The sequence below is a fragment of the Trichosurus vulpecula genome, chromosome 9, assembly GCF_011100635.1.
Source record: "Trichosurus vulpecula isolate mTriVul1 chromosome 9, mTriVul1.pri, whole genome shotgun sequence".
Classification (NCBI taxonomy): Eukaryota; Metazoa; Chordata; class Mammalia; order Diprotodontia; family Phalangeridae; genus Trichosurus; species Trichosurus vulpecula.
The window spans coordinates 140,984,687-140,998,598 of record NC_050581.1 but is presented as its reverse complement, the minus strand read 5'-3'; the positions used below and the strand labels follow the sequence as shown (position 1 = coordinate 140,998,598).

The following is a 13,912-nucleotide window of genomic DNA, read 5'->3' as shown; positions in this document are numbered from 1 at the left end:
GCATCATCGGGCCAATAGTTCTCTACCCAGGATAGCTTTTTCACAATCTCCGGAGGTTCTACAAAGCTGGACATTCTGAAGGCAAAAGAATGAAAAGATGATTCAGCTTAAAAAAAAAAGATATGGCAAACATGAGGGAGGAGGAGGAGGAAGAGGAGGACCCTGGAAAGCTTATTCACAGGGAGGCTATTGTCTTGTTAATAAGGTAAGTTTGACATATCAGCAAGAGCATCAGGCTTTAGAGTCAGGAAGATCTGGGTAAAGAATCCTGCCTTGGACATGACCCAGCTGTGTGACCCGGGGCAAGTCACATCCCCTCTAAGGGTTAGAGTTCATCTGGAAAATGAACCTATGAACAAGTTCCTCACAGGGCTTCAATAATGTACGTATAAAAGGTTCTGCCAACCATGAAGTGCTATTTACTGTGAGCTATTCCCATTACGGGGGGAGCGTCTTTCCCCAAGGAGTCTGTTCTCTTGGAGCATTGAAAGGCAACAGTTTCCATCTTGGCCTAAATATGTGTTTTGTTTTGACCACTGTAGCACTGAAGAGAAAAATTGTTGTTTTTCCCCCACACACAACATGGGGCATTTTCGGTGTCTTTTAAACGACAGCATCTGTTCTTCAAGCTCCCAGCTCTACCCTGTTGTTTCTGCTTCACGTCAGATCTGGTTAGTCTATCTCTTGATTAAAATATGAGCAAGAAAGAATGGAAACTTTGATTCAGTTCAGACTTCACTGTCTTGGGCAAGACACTAGATATCTCAGAGAAGGTACCTAATATTGCATCCCATCCAGGACAACCCCACCTAGCCCAGGAAATAAAGATTTTGTTCTACTGCTGCCTCTGCAAAAAAAAAAAAATGGAAACTGAAATTCCTCTCTGAAAAGATTTCTAATCACTGAACACTTGATGAGAAACCCAGCCCACACCAGCGAGAGGTGAAAGCTAAGCCAAGCTAGAAGTAATGCCTGTGAAGAAAAAGTGGAGTCAGCTACCATTACCCTCTGACCAGCTTACACCCCCCCAGATTGGATTCCCTTTTCTTTCTGGAAAGAACACGTCCAACACGTTGCCTTTTTTCTATGCTAACCGAGCTGCAGACATATGACGTCTACTGAGGCGATTTCCCTAGGACCTTCCTCTCCAGTAACGGGTAGATTACTCCAGAGAATTGAGAGACTTTGCCAAAGATTTATGTAATTAGACTTAAAACCCAGATGCTCTGACTGAATCCATACTCCGTTCAGAGAACTGTCTCTTTCTCAATCTGCTGGCACACCTAGCTTACACATAGGTAGTGTTTCCCCTAGACCTGTATTGCAGGTGGTTCACACAGGTTAAGTCTGATTTCCCCAACGAAAGAACAAACTCCCAAAGATAGTAAATAGGACATGGAGCATGGAAGGTCTACTCTCAGTGGCTTTTCTTCCTTCCTTCCTTCCTTCCTTTCTTTCTCTTTTATTTTGGAGGCAATCAGGGTTAAGTGACTTACCCAGGGTCACACAGCTAGAACTTACCTGAGGCGAGATTTGAACTCAGGTCCTCCTGACTCCACAGCTGGTACTGTATCCACTTTGCCATCTACCTGCCCACCCACAGGCTTATTTTAAAAAGGAGAAAGGCCAGAGAGAGGCCAAGGTCACACACTGACTAATGTCAACCCCAGTCTCCTGTCTCCTAAATATCATGTTGCCTCTCACCCTCTGCTGCTCTTGTCTTACCCACAGGACTGAGCGCACAGTGGGTGTGCTCATATTATTGATATGTGCTTATATTATTTATAATTAATTGTTGATAGGTTGGTTGTGTTTTGCAGATATTTGCATTGTGTAACATCGAAATTGAAGCCAAACCTGGAATCACACCATAGCTCCCTTTCAGCTTAAACCAAGTATTCTTAACTGTTTGGGGATCATGTACCTTCAGAATAACATTTCTAAATGCAAAAAAATAAAATGTATAGGATCACAAAAGAAACAATTACATTGAAATAAAGATATAATTTGTTTTACCATCCAAGTTGATGGATCTCCACGAAATCTATCAACAGACACGGACTTTGGGTTAAGAAGCCTTGATTTAAAGCAATCTGTCTCTCTAGCTTCTACCAATTCAATTTAGTTCTGCCTTCTGGGTCACTCTAATCACTTGAATCTAGCTGAGATGCCAATTCTCTTGGAACAGATAGCATATTAAGTTGTTATCATTCATGGGTACCTTAGTATAAATTAGTTTGTTAGAATCTTTCTAATAAAGGGCAGCTTCTGCTATGGGAGAGGATAAGAGGTCTCTAGCACAGACAACTTCCAGTGGGGCACCAGCCTGATGGCACAGCAGGAAATTCTAGGTAGATGAGGGAAGCATGGGTCCCGGGAAACTTTCTGGGCTACAATAATACAATGGAATGACAAGAGGAGGTTATAGAGTGGTGTCTGGGCAACTTTCTAATTTTGCCATTCTTTATCAGAAGGAGGAAACAGAGACTGTCACACCCATCTCTCTGTGACTTACTGAGCAGCCCATAACACAAAATCAAAATAACAAGTCTGTCTAGCATGGCTACTATTCCAAACCTGAGGCAGCCCTCAGAATCTGAAGGTTCCCATTCAATAATTAATCACCAAAGTGGAAGGAACATCTGAGATCTTATCATCCAACTAGTACCCAAACAGGAATTGCTTCTAAAACATTCTTGTCAAAGACAAGTCATCCAGTCTCTGTTTGAAGGTCTACGACGAGGGAACGCATTACCACCTGGGGCAGATCTAAATCTTAGAAAGTTTTTCCATAGGTCAAGCCAAAATGGGCCTTTTTGGAACTTCCCTCCCCTGTTCCTAGCACCAAGCAAGCATTCACAGGCACCTGCTGGCTTTCCTTCATAGCCTGTCTCTGACTGCGTAGGAAAAGGCATGAAAAGAGAGGGACAAATTTTCTAGACCACTGAGATCACAGGATCATAGATTGAGCTGGAAAACAATTTAAAGGTCATCTACTCCAACATTTCATTTTACAGAAAAAGAATGGAGGATCAAAGAGGTTAATGGTCTTGTTCTAGGTCACACAGCTAGTTAAGTGTCTAAAATGGGACCTAAACCCAGGCAGCTCTTCCTGACTCAGTTCAGCACTCCATCTTCTACATCAGCTGTCTCTCATCTCACTCAAGATGCCTCAGGTGTTTGTGGTAACAGGGAAGAACAAGAAATTAAGCCACTTCCAAGCACTGGGGAAACGATTTTCTGAAATCCAGTGTCAATCAGCCACTCATTAACAGAGGGAGCTGTGGTCTGCAAAGGGGACAGAGATGGTTCCTGTATCTCCACAAAGGCTCTCTGGGCAAGGCTGGCTCACCTGGTGTCAGAAAACTCCAGGTTAGTGACATTGAGGACTCGTTTCCGATTGGTGCTATAGTAGTAATCCACAAACTCCTTCAGTTTCATCTTGCAGTCTTTCTGTTTGGTGACATCGGTCACATCCACACTCCTCTCTGGGCCTGAGGAATGAATTCAAGCAAGAGACTGATGAGCCCCACATCTCTGAAGTCAGGGGGGATGAGACCGATGGATGAGGTCATCTAGTCCAACTTAGATCTGAAGAAAAATGTACTCTACAACCTACCCGATTCTGGTCATCAGGCTGCTGCTTTAGATGGGGTGTGGCTGCCAACAAGTAACAGACAAACGTGGGGCCGACACATGCACAATACAGACAGACATTAGAAGGAGAAACAACAAGACAAGACTGTCTGATAGAATGTATTACATTTTAAAACTAAGTCAATATGCAGCTGGCAGGGACCCTAATGTACAGATTAGCGCTGCCCCCACCCCCATGTCTATTTGAGTCTGACACCACCCATCTGCAGGATTCACTGACTACATAGAAGAGATGAGCTGAGACAGACTTTTACACTGGAAATAGGCTTTCAAATGACTCTCACCTTTTTCTATTGTTTGTTTATTCTTTTAAGTGTTTCTCACACTAGGGATCAGGGGCCCAGACAGGTCCTGAGAGGGCTTAGGGGACTACAAGGATAGCAGAGCTCTAAGAGTTTCAGACACCTGCTTGGTACAAGCAATAGTGGAAAGGCACATTCCATCCCAGGTGAACTAGCTCCCCTCAACTTCTGGGTGCTTCCAATTTTCACCTCCTGAGAAAGCAAAAGCTTTGTGCTTTGAGTCAAGAAGTTACGCTGGGCCTAGGACCTATGAATAAGAGCATTGCAAAATGGACAAATTGGAGAACTAGAGAAATATGAGTACATGCCACTTTATACAGTAATTATGTTGCTGAAAAGTTGTGTGGAATTGCTTGGGAGAGGAAAGGGAATGAGAGAGGAAGGAAGGAAAGAAGGGAGGGAGGGAGGAAGGGAGGGAGAAAGGAAGGAAAGGAGAAAGGAAGGAAGAGAGAAAGAGAAGGAGGGAGGGAAACAGGAAGGGAGGGAGGCATAGCATTGAAAACATCTTTCATCACTGAAAACCTGAAACATATTAAAAATACATTGAAAAAAACATAGAAGAAAACATAAGGAAATTCATATAGAACAAAAACAAGCAGGACAATTTTTTACCATTGTAATAAATTGTCATTTAAAAATTATATGTAATAAAAATTCACAGTTTTATATACAATCCTCTTTTCCTGTTCAATGTATGTTAAAATATTCATGTTTTTTGTTTATTAATAAATTCATAATAAAAAACTGTTATATGTAAAAGGAAGTTTGTCAAATTGAATCAAATTTTAAATGTCTCAGGATAACTTATAAGGATGAATTACATCTTAAGTGAAAAAAAAATCTTTTTCAAAAGTGAAAGCTACAATCTATCTCTACCCTTTCCTCTAGCTGATTTCTCAATCCTCCCTTTCATTCATTCTATGTTGTCACCATACTTGCCTACTTGCTCTTCCCCATATACAACATTCCATTCCCCACCTCCACACTTCTCCATTCCCCATACCTGGAATGCTCTCCCTCTTCACCTCCAGGGCTTGAAATCCCTAGTTCCCTTTGAGACTCAGCTCAAGTACAATCTCCTACAGAAGATATTTTCTGATACAATCCTCTTCCCCCAGTTATTAGTCCTCTTCATCTCTCAAAATCACTTTACACTTACTTTTTGATACATTGTGTATTACTAATATTTTATATACCGTGTATACTTATATTACATTCACGATATTTATACCCAAACCATGACACCGGAGTAGAATGCAAGCTCACTGAGGACTAGGACTATTTGGCTTTTGTCTGGTCTTCAGAGGCTAGTATGCTACCTGGAGCATAGGACTAGGGACTGAATCTTTGAACTCACTGTTTTGGGGAATTCCATGATGAAGACCCTCTCTCTACCAAAGCAGGTCACTATCTTCTCTGGAATGCATAGTCTTACAGAGTTACACAGATCACTGAGAGGTCAAGCAGCTCACCCATACCCACAAGTATGCGGCAGGGGCAGGACTTGAACGCAGATCTTCCCGCCTTGGAGGCCAGCTATCTATCTATCCAGTACAACAAAGCACTTCTCCTACCCAGAGCCTAGGTGATGCTGAGTAAAAGGTCGGACATATCCCACCCTATGTCAAACATGTGGATCTTTGCAAATCAAACAGGACACAAGCGTGGGGTGGGAGGGAGAAGGAGGGCCTGGCTCTCCCCAGGGCTGCAGCTCCCAAGCAGGAGCCTTCCGGGACCAATGAACGCAGTACGTACCCACATAGTTTTCAACGTCACTAACATAAAACGTCGGGGCTGGGACAGCCAGCCCTAAGCCGTCCTTCTTGGGGACCAGGATGGGCTCTGTGAAGCCACGGTCCTCCAGGTAGTCCAGGGTCAGCTGGCTGCCGGGCACTTTGATGACAACATCATCCGCACTGCAATGGAGGAGGGAAACATGAGGCTTACTACAGAAGACACGCCCACTCATTCCCAAATGTCCCAACATAAGCAGCCAGTCCCTCCCTGATTGAGACTTTCCAAATGGTACAGGAGACCAAAGACTGTCTTTGGCTGCAGAGGTTGGCACAAATGGTGAGAACCAAGCCTCTGGAATTCCTGAGGAGAAAATATGTGTATGTGTATGTGTATGCAGCATTCTCAGGCTAGTAGTGTTAACTACTGTCATTCCTACTTTACTTGTGAGGAAACAGACTCAGAAAAGTTAAGCAAATGGCTCAATATTACACAGTAAGTATTAAGAGTCAAGATGCAAACTCAGATCTCCTGACTCCATATCACCACCACACATCATTTCCTGAGGACTTGGCTGTATAATTCAGAGCTCATAGTGTTTGGGGGCTTCCTCAGCAGCAGAGAACTCCTCTGTTAATGTATCACAATGGTTAGGTCCCATGATTTCCCACAAATATGCGTACTGATGTCTCTGCCACTGATTAGCAGTGAGACCCAGCACAAGTCACTTGTGATTCATAAGAGAATAAAGCTGCATGTAAAGTATTTAGAGCAAAAGGGACCTCAGACATCATCTCCTCCAGCTTTCTCACTGTACCAATGAGGACTGAGGCCCAAAGAGGTTTAGGACAGCTAAGTGGTAGAGTTGAAGGAGCATCAGGACATGGAGCCAGGAAAACCTGAGTTCAAATCATGCTTCAGACACTTCCTAGCTGTGTGGCCCTGAGCAAGTCACTTAACCTCTGTCTATGGAAATCTCAGTCTCTTCATCTATAAATGGGAATAAAAAATATCATCTATTTTATAGGGTTGATGTGATGATCAAACCTTTTGTTTAATTTGCAAATCTTAAAGAGTTATATAAACACTAGCTATTATCACCATCACTGTCTATTATCATGAACATTATTATCATCATTACATGACTCAGCCAAGGCCATACAGGGAACAGTGGCAGGGCTGAGACTAAGATTCCTATCCTTCAGCTGCTAACCCAGACATCCTTCTCCCACAACCAGAGGTTCTTAACCTTTTGTGTGTCATGGCCCTCTTAGCCACTCAGGTGGAATCTATAGACTCATCTGAATCATGTTAGTAATTGAATAAAATAAAAGATACAAGGTTACAGAGATAACCAATTACATAGAAATATAGCTATAAACAATTTTTTAAAGTCCTAGAACCCAGGTTAAGAACCCCAACCTCCATCTTGCTGCCTTCCCCCCCAACCTGGTGAGAATGCTAAGACCAGAGGGATTCGGTGACTTGCCCAGGGCCACAAAACTAGTAAGAAGCAGAATTTAAATCTAAGTCACTTCGCTTCCAATTCCAGCTTCTTCCCACTGGCTGTCCAAAGCTTGATGACTCCCATGGTTCCTTCCTGCTCTAAGACACTGAGTTACTAGGCAAATGAGGGTGGTCAGCAGTTCTAGAGCACTGTTACTCAGAAAACACCTTCCCCTTGCATCAGCCACGATTTCTCACCATGAGAAATACCCTCCCTGGCCCCTGGACCCCAGCAGCAGCTTCTGAAACAGATGGAATAAGTACAAACAGGAAGGTTCAGGGCTCCCCTGCTTGGCTCCAGGTTCTAGGCACTGAACAAAGCAGGTGAACCCAGCAGGGACTTACTGCTCTCCACCTCAGCTTTGACAGGACTCCTGAGAACCCCAGCGCTAGTTCGTAGGGACCAGATTTGTCCAGTGGTGACTAATCCTCTCCTGCCCTCTACTGTGCATTCCCCAAACTACAGAGAGCCAGTGGAGGACACCATCTCCCTAGAAGTACAGATGTTCCCAGCTCTAAGCCAGAAGGGAAGGTGGGGGAGGAGGAGGAAGAGAAGGGGAGAAGGGAAGAAGAAAAGGAGGGAGAGAAGGAGGAGAGGGAGGAAGAGGAAGAGGAGGAGGAAGAGGAGAAAAAGTGACCTGTGAAGGTCACAAGGGGAAGAAGCATCAGAGGTAAGATCAGAGCTCAAGGCTTGGCACCAGAACCAGTGTTCATTCCACACATCCTCTAAATGGAGAGCAATGGGTCATTGCAGTAACTTCCCACAAACCCACCAATAACCTGGCAATCAGCCCACCATAGTTCCTGGGATCATAGATTTATATTTGGTAGGAATGTTAATGTGATCTAGTCCAACCTCCCTTTCCCCTTTTTCTGGATGAGGAACTGTGAAGCCCAAAAAGATTTACATGCCTTGCCAAGGTCCCATATGTAGTAAGTGGGGGGGGGGGGGGCGCAGGGTAGGGGAGATATTGGGATGTGAACGAAGGACCTTGGACTGTCTCCCTTCCTCTCTCCATTATAAGACACTGATTCTTATTGGGCTGATTGAGTGGAAGCGGGGACAGGACATTGCCTTTTGGCTTGGAACCTGGGAACAGATCCATCTCTAACATTTTCCCTGCTGGGGAAAGAGATCAGAGGAAGGGATTTGGAGGTTCCCCTCAGGATGAGTTGGCTTGGCAAGAGAAGAGAGCCAGGAAAGGGTTATGTTGCCTGACCACTTCCCAACACTGGCAGAGCCTCCCTATATCAAATGATATAATATTTGTAGAGTACTTAGCCATGCCTGGAAAATAACAGGTGTTTAATAAATGCTTGTTTCCTTTACCCCTTCCCCCTAAAAAGTCAGAGGAGGATCCACAGGAATTAGAGTGGAAGGGGAACTTAGTCAAGGGGTTCTTAACCTGGCACCCCTTAACTTGAAAATTTTAATATTTTGATAATGATACTTCAGGATGATAGGTTTCCTTCATAATATTATGTATTTTGGGTTTTGCATTTAAAAATATTATTCTGAGAATAGATTTCACTAGACTTGACCAAGGGCTACATAACAAGAAAGAAGGTGAAGAACCCTTGATCTAGTCCAATGCCTTCATTTTACAAATGAGGATCTGAGGCCCACAGAGGTTAAGGGACTTGCTAAAGGTCATACATGTCACAAGCAGCAGCACCAGGGAGTGAAGCCCAGGTCTTCTGACTCCAAATCTTTCCACAACCAATTTGCTCCCCATAAAGGCTGAACTGAAGAGAGAAGGTGAGGTAAAAAGTTGAGAAAGAAATCATAGCCATCATCAATGGTCAGTTACCGAAGAGCACCAGCCCTGGAGTCAGGAGGACCTGAGTTCAAATCCAGCCTCATACACTTGACACACTTACTAGCTGTGTGACCTTGGGCAAGTCACTTGATCCTAATTGCCCTGCCTTCCTTCCTCCAAAAAAAAGAAAAGAATGGTCAGTTACTGAATGAACAAAGAGAAAAAGAAACTAGATTATGGACCCTGGGGGTCATGTTATTGCTGTTTTTCCACTGAGCAAAGTGTGGCACTGAGATATGTTATTGACACTGAAGGGTGCATTGGAAAGGCTGCTTGAATAGAACTAAAGTCTCATCCCTTTGCATGGTGCTTCCCAGGGTGCAAAGCACTTTGCCATCAATTATCTTATTTAATCACCAGAGCATCCCTGGTAAGGTCAATCAACCAATCCATAATCATTCATTAAGTGCCTATCATACGCTGGGCATGGTGCGAGGCTCTGGGAATACAAAGTATGTTCTCAAGAAGTTTACACACTCAAGGGGGATAAAACGGGACTGAGACAGGCAGGAGAGGTGATACTATAGCCTCATTTTACATGGGAGGAAACTGAGGCCTGGTGCAGTTTAAGCCATGTGACCAAGGCCACCTTGCTAGTCAAAGATGGGAAAGGGACTAAAATTAAAGTTGGTCCAGACTCATGGTGTCACATCCTTGCCACCCCAGGTAGTTTTGGAAGCCAGAGGGTAGGAGCCCCTGAGAGCTAAAGGAAGCATCTCAGTTAACCATCCCTCATGCCACATAGGGAGATAGAAGAAGGCTGAAATTCTCTTTGGTGACTAGAATCAAAGGAAACACTCATGCAGTCAGAAGTGCGGGCAATGTGAAAGACCAAGGAAAGAAGAGAGCTGAAGTTTCCCCACCTTCCAAGATATACAGAGGCTTTAAACACCTCATGTTCCTGATGAGACGAGGAGTCAGGGACAGAACCATTGCTCCCTCCATGGGTCAACTCCTGTAGGGGCAGTGGTGAATCACTAATAATCCTGCAATTGTGCAAGTGAAAATAGCACTAAGCCATACAGAAAAATGTTTCAGATCACTAATAATTAGAGAAATGAACATTTGAAGCAATTTGGAGGTAACATCTCATACCGGTCAGACTGGAAAAGTTGACAAAGAAGGAAAATGGCCAATGTTGGAGGGTCTTGGGGAAAACAGGCAAACTAATGTACTATTGGTAGAGTTATGAATCAGTCTGGCCATTCTGGAAGGCAATTTTGAACTATGCCCGAAAGTTAACTAAATTGTGTATACCCCTTGGCCTAGCAGTACTGGCACTAGGTCTGTACCCCAAAGAGATCAAGGAAAGGAAAAGGATCCACATGTACAAAAATGTTTGTAGTGGCAGAACTGAGAAAGGAAGTGGTGCCCAACAAATTGGGGAATATGAACGTAATAGAATAATAAAGTGCTCAAAGAAATAATGAAATGGACGGTTGCAGAGAAACCTAGGAAGACCATGTGTGGTGATAGAGTGAACAGAACCAGGAGAACAATGCTGATTACAACAACCACATTGTGAAAACAAATCATTCTGAAAGACTTAAAAGTCCTGATCAATGTGATGACCAAACACCATTACAGAGAGCAACAATGAGGAATGTACCTACCTCCTGAGAGGAGATGGACTAAATATACAGCATGAGACTTTCAGTTTTGGACACGGTCCAGGTAGGATTTATTTTGCTTGGCCATACACATTTATTACAAGGGCTTTTTATTTTTTTTTTCCAAAAGAGATGGGGGACATAGGAAAGAGAGAAAATAAATGCTTATTAATTGAAAATTTATTTTTAAAGAAAGAGCACTGGATTCAGAGACAATATATCTGTGTTGTGGTCTTGGATCTGCTTTGTATTAGTTGAATGACCTTGGACAAATCACTTCCCTTCTCTAGGGAAGTTTACTTCTTTGCATAATGAGGGGGTGGAGCTACATGAGTTCAAGGTCCCTTTCATATGCCTGATCACCTGTCATTTCACCAATAGGTCTAAGCAGCCCAAGTGGTCCATGCAGCTGTATTCCCACCCTGCCAACTTCAGGTCTCCCTGCCAGCATCTGCCACACTAGGGGCAACTTTCCCAGGTTCCCATTTTCAATGGCAGCAGAGCCAAGCTCCTCACTACCACAGGAGAATCGTGTAGGCATTCAGCTAGGCAGCCACTTTAACAGCCAAGCACCTTTTAAAATTCTGATAGGATGGCATATATTAAGGGAACTACCATAATTATAACTACCCAGAGCTAAAATGGTCTCTGGCTCCGGATGGGCAACTAAAAAGTTTTCTATGAAAAGTGTTCAGATGTGTGATTGACACATACTGCCAGCAAAATGCCTGAAACACAACGACATGACCACAGGTTGCAAAAAAGGACAGGGATTGTACAAGGCCCCAGGCTGTCCTGGCCCTCCCAGCTCAGAGACAGCTAAAGAGTCTCTTTCTCCTGAGTGTGTAAGGTTATATGGAGGTATGAGTGCACCAGGGAAAGGGTGTTGAGATCCCACAAACACAAAGAAATTACAGCAACACTTTTTTATAACAGCAAAAAACTGGAGGGAAAATAAGTGCCTATTAACTGAGGAATGACTAAACAAACTGTGATATCTGAATGTAATGGAATATTTTTTTCAGGCAATCAGGATTAAGTGACTTGCCCAGGGTCACATAGCTACTAAGTATCTGAGACCAGATTTGAACTCAGGTCCCCCTGACTCCAGGGCCAGTGCTTAATGGAATATTATTACAACAAAGGAAATGATGATGAAGAAAGAATTCAGAGAAACTTTAGAAGATTTGTATGAACTGATTTAGAGCAAAATCAGCATAACCACAAGAATAAGCCCACAATAATGTAAAGTGTTATATAAATGCTAGCTATTATTACTATTTTAACAAGAAAGGCTTCTATTGGGTGGCTTGGAGGCAGAGCAATAGGAATTGATGGTGGGTTTGTTTTTTTTAAGAAGCTCAATAAAACTTTTCTCTTTTTAAAAAAGGTAGGGGTAAAGAATTCAAATTTAGAGTTAGAGGAACAAAGTTCAAATTCTGGTTCTGTTCCTTACCAGCTATGTGACTTTGGACAAGTCATTTTAGCCCTATAGGCCTCAGTTTCTTCATTTGTAAAATGAAGTGGTTATACTTCGTGACTTTTAAGGTCCCTTCCAGCTCTAGATCTAGGATTCCATGATCATATCCCTTGATACCTGTCATTAGCCTCTCGGGTCCCATTTGGGGCCTCCTGGGAGAGGATCAGCCTTATTGTTGGCAAGACTGAAGTCTCCTCGACCTCTGGTTCAGGCAGATGCTGGGACCCAATGAGTCAGCTGTCTCTTGTCAGTTCTTTTTCCCAAAAGAATACGCACTGAGACATAAACAATTAAGAGGAGAAGAAGACAGGTTCCCCCCAAAGCCTGTTGATTCCCTCAGGACCTCAGCTCCTGTCCTCCATCCTGGTAGCTCCAACGTCACTTCTCAGCATCTTCCCAAGCCTCTCAGACCCCACAGTCAGCTCAGGAAGGTTCACAAAAGACAAGTGCCCTTTACTCTTTGAAATGATAGTTGATGGATGAGCCATCACTGATAGAGCACCATGCTATAGAGAGCAGAGGGAAATGAGAGAGGCCTGCCGGTGCAATGGAAAGACCAGTGAGCAAGCTTGGAGGAAAGAAAACCTGGATTTGACAAAATATGCAAGCAGCATTAAGTTTTCCTTAGCCCCTGGTTTAGGAAAATGCCAGGACCCAATGTCTGATGTTGGTCCTTCTTCCCAAGAATATAGACTTTAAAGCACAACAGACTAAGAGAATAAAAAGACAGTGTCCTTCTTTTGACCATGGGCAGGTCATTTAACCTCACTGGGCCTCAGCTTCCCCATTTGTAAAGTAGGGGCTCATAATATCACAGTACTTTCCTCTCACAGTTTTGTTGTAAGATTCAAAAATAAATAGATAAATAACGTGTTTTTTAAGAATAGATTCAAAAGAAATAATGTATGTTACGCTCACTGTGAATTTTAAAGTGCTATATAAATTTCAGTTATCATTACCAAATTGAAACAAAGCTAACCAGCGACTAGAAAGGTGCCCAGGGTTGCTGCCTTATAAGCATTCAGGCCAGGGCCAGCATGAAGAGGAAGATATAATTCTGTCTTATCAGCTTTATTTACTCATGATTCGATTGCCTCTCATGGTCTTCCAGGGTGAGCCTAGGCCCTCCCTAAACCTCCAACCCATTTCCCATCCAACTCTTTCAAGCTACACAGAAAAGGGATATCCTTGTTCCCCCAATTCTGAGGGGATATATAGGGGCTAACTTCCCACTGCTAGGAAGCAATCCTGATTTGGCAGCTTCGATCAGAAAATGTTTTCCATGTGGGGGGCGGGGGGGGAGAGGTGGCACGTAGAGAGAGGGAGCCTTCATATGGGGCTTAAATGCAGTTAATATCCTTCACAGAAATAGCTCTTTGCCTTTCCCACATTTAGCCTTTTTTCACAAGCCCACCCATCTCCATCCCCCTCTACAGACATCCAGATTCCCATTTTCCTATCAGAGGCGGCTGAGTTTTCTGGATCACAGAACCATAGATCCATCAATAAAAGGGATCTCAAGACGGCACCCTGCTTGGCTCCCTTCCTTCTGGAAAGCAAAGATCTGCCCCACTTCTTAGGCAATCCAGGCCCAAAGAGATTAAATGATTTACCCAAGGTCACACAGCTCCAGTGGCGATGGAATTAACTGTTCTTTAAACTGACCTGTTTATAGGCAGATAACTAGACCTGCACATTTTAAGCACAGGACTGTAGCTTCATAAGATTTAAAACTGGAAAAGACTTTAGAGATCATAGGACCATAGAATTTAGAGCTGGAAGAGATCTCAGAGGCCTTCAAGT

General features: G+C 43.4%; 1 protein-coding gene across 1 annotated transcript in view; it reads right to left on the bottom strand.

The window, feature by feature from the left end:
• PHF2 (PHD finger protein 2) overlaps positions 1-13,912 on the bottom strand; it is a gene marked incomplete at its 3' end in the record, with an annotated part of 34,876 nt that continues 20,964 nt past the window's right edge. Inside the window, 3 exon segments of the mRNA XM_036739644.1 lie at positions 1-75; positions 3,353-3,494; positions 5,715-5,875. Of these exon segments, the coding sequence (XP_036595539.1) occupies positions 1-75; positions 3,353-3,494; positions 5,715-5,875 (378 nt within the window).